This window comes from Citrus clementina, unplaced genomic scaffold, assembly GCF_000493195.1.
Source record: "Citrus clementina cultivar Clemenules unplaced genomic scaffold, Citrus_clementina_v1.0 scaffold_16, whole genome shotgun sequence".
Classification (NCBI taxonomy): domain Eukaryota; kingdom Viridiplantae; phylum Streptophyta; class Magnoliopsida; order Sapindales; family Rutaceae; genus Citrus; species Citrus x clementina.
Genome location: NW_006262933.1, coordinates 70,411 through 73,099, shown reverse-complemented (window position 1 = coordinate 73,099; position 2,689 = coordinate 70,411). Strand labels below are relative to the sequence as shown.

Here is a 2,689-nt window from a genome sequence, read left to right as displayed (position 1 = left end):
GAGATAGAAGCCAAGCATGCCAGGATCTGCTCGACCGCGTAAAGGCGAGCAGACTCCGAAGCACAAAAAAAAAAAAAAAATTTTAAGACGTGCAAAGGCTCGTCAAGTCTCACAGCCTGTTTATGGCAAGACAGAAACCAAACATGGCAGGATCTGCTCGACCGCGCGGAGGCGAGCAGAATCCCAAACATCGAAAAATTTTCTAAGGCAGGTGGCAAAACCATATACCAAGCCGTAGCCAGCTCGACCAGACGAAGACGAGCAGACTCTCGTAATTATAACACAAGAGAGTAATCAAAAACATCTTTATTAATTTGTTAATAATTAACAAAGCAGATAATCTTCACAAACATTGTTCATTACAATACAAGAAATATATCAAGAAGATCGTGGATCAGTAAGCCCAGCAGCGTCGGTTGGCTGGACCTCCTCAGGTGCAGGAGGGGTATCACCAGTTGCATTCGGGGGGTGCTCGCCTCGCCAACATCGGCAGGGACTGCACGAGGAGGAGAGTTTTCCTCCTCAATCACGATCGGCTCTACCCCTTCGGCGTCTTCCTTGGTCGCCTCCTCGTCCATATGTTGAGCAACACCAGCTGCAAGGTCATCCATCTTCAGATCGGGGTGTTGCTTCCCGAGGACGGCCATGATGCAACGATAGGAATGCCGAAGTCCCTGGTCGTACTGGTTGTCGGCCTCCCTCTCCAAGTTCTCGACCTGAGCTCGGTGGGAATCGCGGAGAGATTCGAGCTGAGCCTCATATATAGCCCTCTGCCTTTGCAGATCCTCCTTAACCTTGGTCAACTCCTCCTCGAGGGTAATGGCTTTTGCTTGAGCAAGAGACTCTTGCTCTATCAGCTTGAGGTTCTCAACGTTTAGCTCCCCCGCTTTCTTCTCGGCAACGTCAGCTCTGGTCGTCGCCGATTAAATGTCCTCCTTCATCTTCCTGTCGTAACGGCCAACCTTGGCCTTATAGTAGGTGGTTATGCAGCTGAGATGGAAAGCGCTATACTGCATGGCTCCCACCAGCTCGCCCAGGGTACAACCATCAAAGTCCTCCAGGTCCTTCTTGCTCACGAGTTTAGACAACTCATTGAGATAGGGAACCAAGTGTTCTGGTCGGCTGTCGGGTAAGCGAGACCGAGGCACAACAGGTGGAGAAGAGGAAGCAGGATCAGTGGCTGCTCCACTAGACTCCCCGACTTTAGCGAGAGCAAGAGGAAGAGCCTGCAAGGGAGGAACCTGCTGCACGATGTTCTTTCGCTTCGCAGCAGGAGCATCTTTGTTCTGGTCCCTGTTGGTTGTTGGGGGCCGAGAGCGTTTCCTGGTCAAAGCTCCAATCACTGCGTCCTCCATCTTATGGCCAGGAAGTATCAACCGAGACTCGAGGAAGTTGTATGTAGATAGCAGTTCTCGGCTCGAGCAGGAATTGGCCAGTACAGCCTCGACCCTTTTAAGCTGACCAAGTTGGAGCGGGAAATGAACACCCCAGGAAACTACAACACAAACGAGCAGATTGGAAATGGACACTTGGTTAGAGACAAGCCAATAAAGCAAGAACAATTATGGATACAAGACATCTAAAGCGAGCAGACAACCTGGGACCACGAAACGGGGTGGGACGCGATAATCGTTCCCGTCAATCCGTGCAACTTGACCCCAAGGACCCCCAGCAAAAAAGAATTTCCTCTTCCAAGTCCCACCACCACCAGTTGGAAGATCAGTTATGGGTTTCCTGCTCTTGGTACTAGATTGGAAGTAGTACCAACCGGCATCTTTAGGGCTGCTCTTTAGCTGGTATAGGTGCTTCACCTCATCAATCGTGGGCTCGCTCTGGCAACATCTGTCCCACAATATGAACAGACCAGAGAGCACTCTCCACCCATTGGGGTTCAGCTGACCAGGAGCCAGATTCAGCCCGTTAAGTATACGGGCAAAGTAGGGTTGTAAGGGACACCTTAGCCCAAACTTAAAGCTTTCCAGAAACAGGGTAACATATCCCCTAGGAGGCCGGCTAGGTGTATCCTTCTTCCCTGGGATCTTGAGAGGAATTTCACCAGGAATGCTATACCTGAGCCGGAGGTCATCCAGCTCGTTGAATGTGGTCGTGCAGGTCATGTAATCAATAGCATAATCCCGCAACGAGGCTCTACCTCCTACTGTACTGCGCCTCTCTGGTCGCGGCGCTCCTGGTGAAGATCCCTCCCCAGAATCACCTCCTTGATCCTCACTTAGGGTGTCTTCCGAGCCAGAAGATCCCTCTTCACCACTACTTCTGCTCGTGGAGGTCGTGTGGGGGGACGTCCTCCTAGCGCTAGTCCCGACACTAGTCCTAGTGGGTTCTAAGGGGGCCCCGGGGTCAAAAGCAGAATCAGCGAGCAGACTAGGCAAGAAACCTAGTTCGTCGTCACCAACCTCAACGACTTTCTCCTTACCCTTCGACATATCCTAAGTTCTAACCAAAACACCACCGCCAACTACAACCTCGAGCAAAGCAGAGAGAAAGGAAATTATCTACAACTAACCAATACCGAGAAAATAGAAGAAATACCTGAAGCCGGGACATTTGTCTATGTGTACTTAATTCAACTAGATTTGGATTGCTATGAAGTCGGGTATGAAAATTATGTTTGATTTTAGTTTTCAATGGAAATTTCAAAGAGAATCCCACGCCATTAAAATTTCAAATA

At 50.0% G+C, this 2,689-nt stretch overlaps 1 protein-coding gene across 1 annotated transcript; it reads right to left on the bottom strand.

Annotated features, from left to right (window-relative positions):
• Positions 1 to 359: 359 nt before the first annotated feature.
• On the bottom strand, positions 360 to 2,444 carry LOC112101481. Its single transcript, XM_024192159.1, has 3 exons — positions 1,769 to 2,444; positions 1,012 to 1,495; positions 360 to 909 (listed from the first exon to the last, which is right to left on the bottom strand). The coding sequence occupies exons 1-3, from the start codon at positions 2,442 to 2,444 to the stop codon at positions 360 to 362; spliced, it is 1,710 nt and encodes a 569-aa protein (XP_024047927.1).
• Between the last annotated feature and the right edge of the window lie 245 nt (positions 2,445 to 2,689).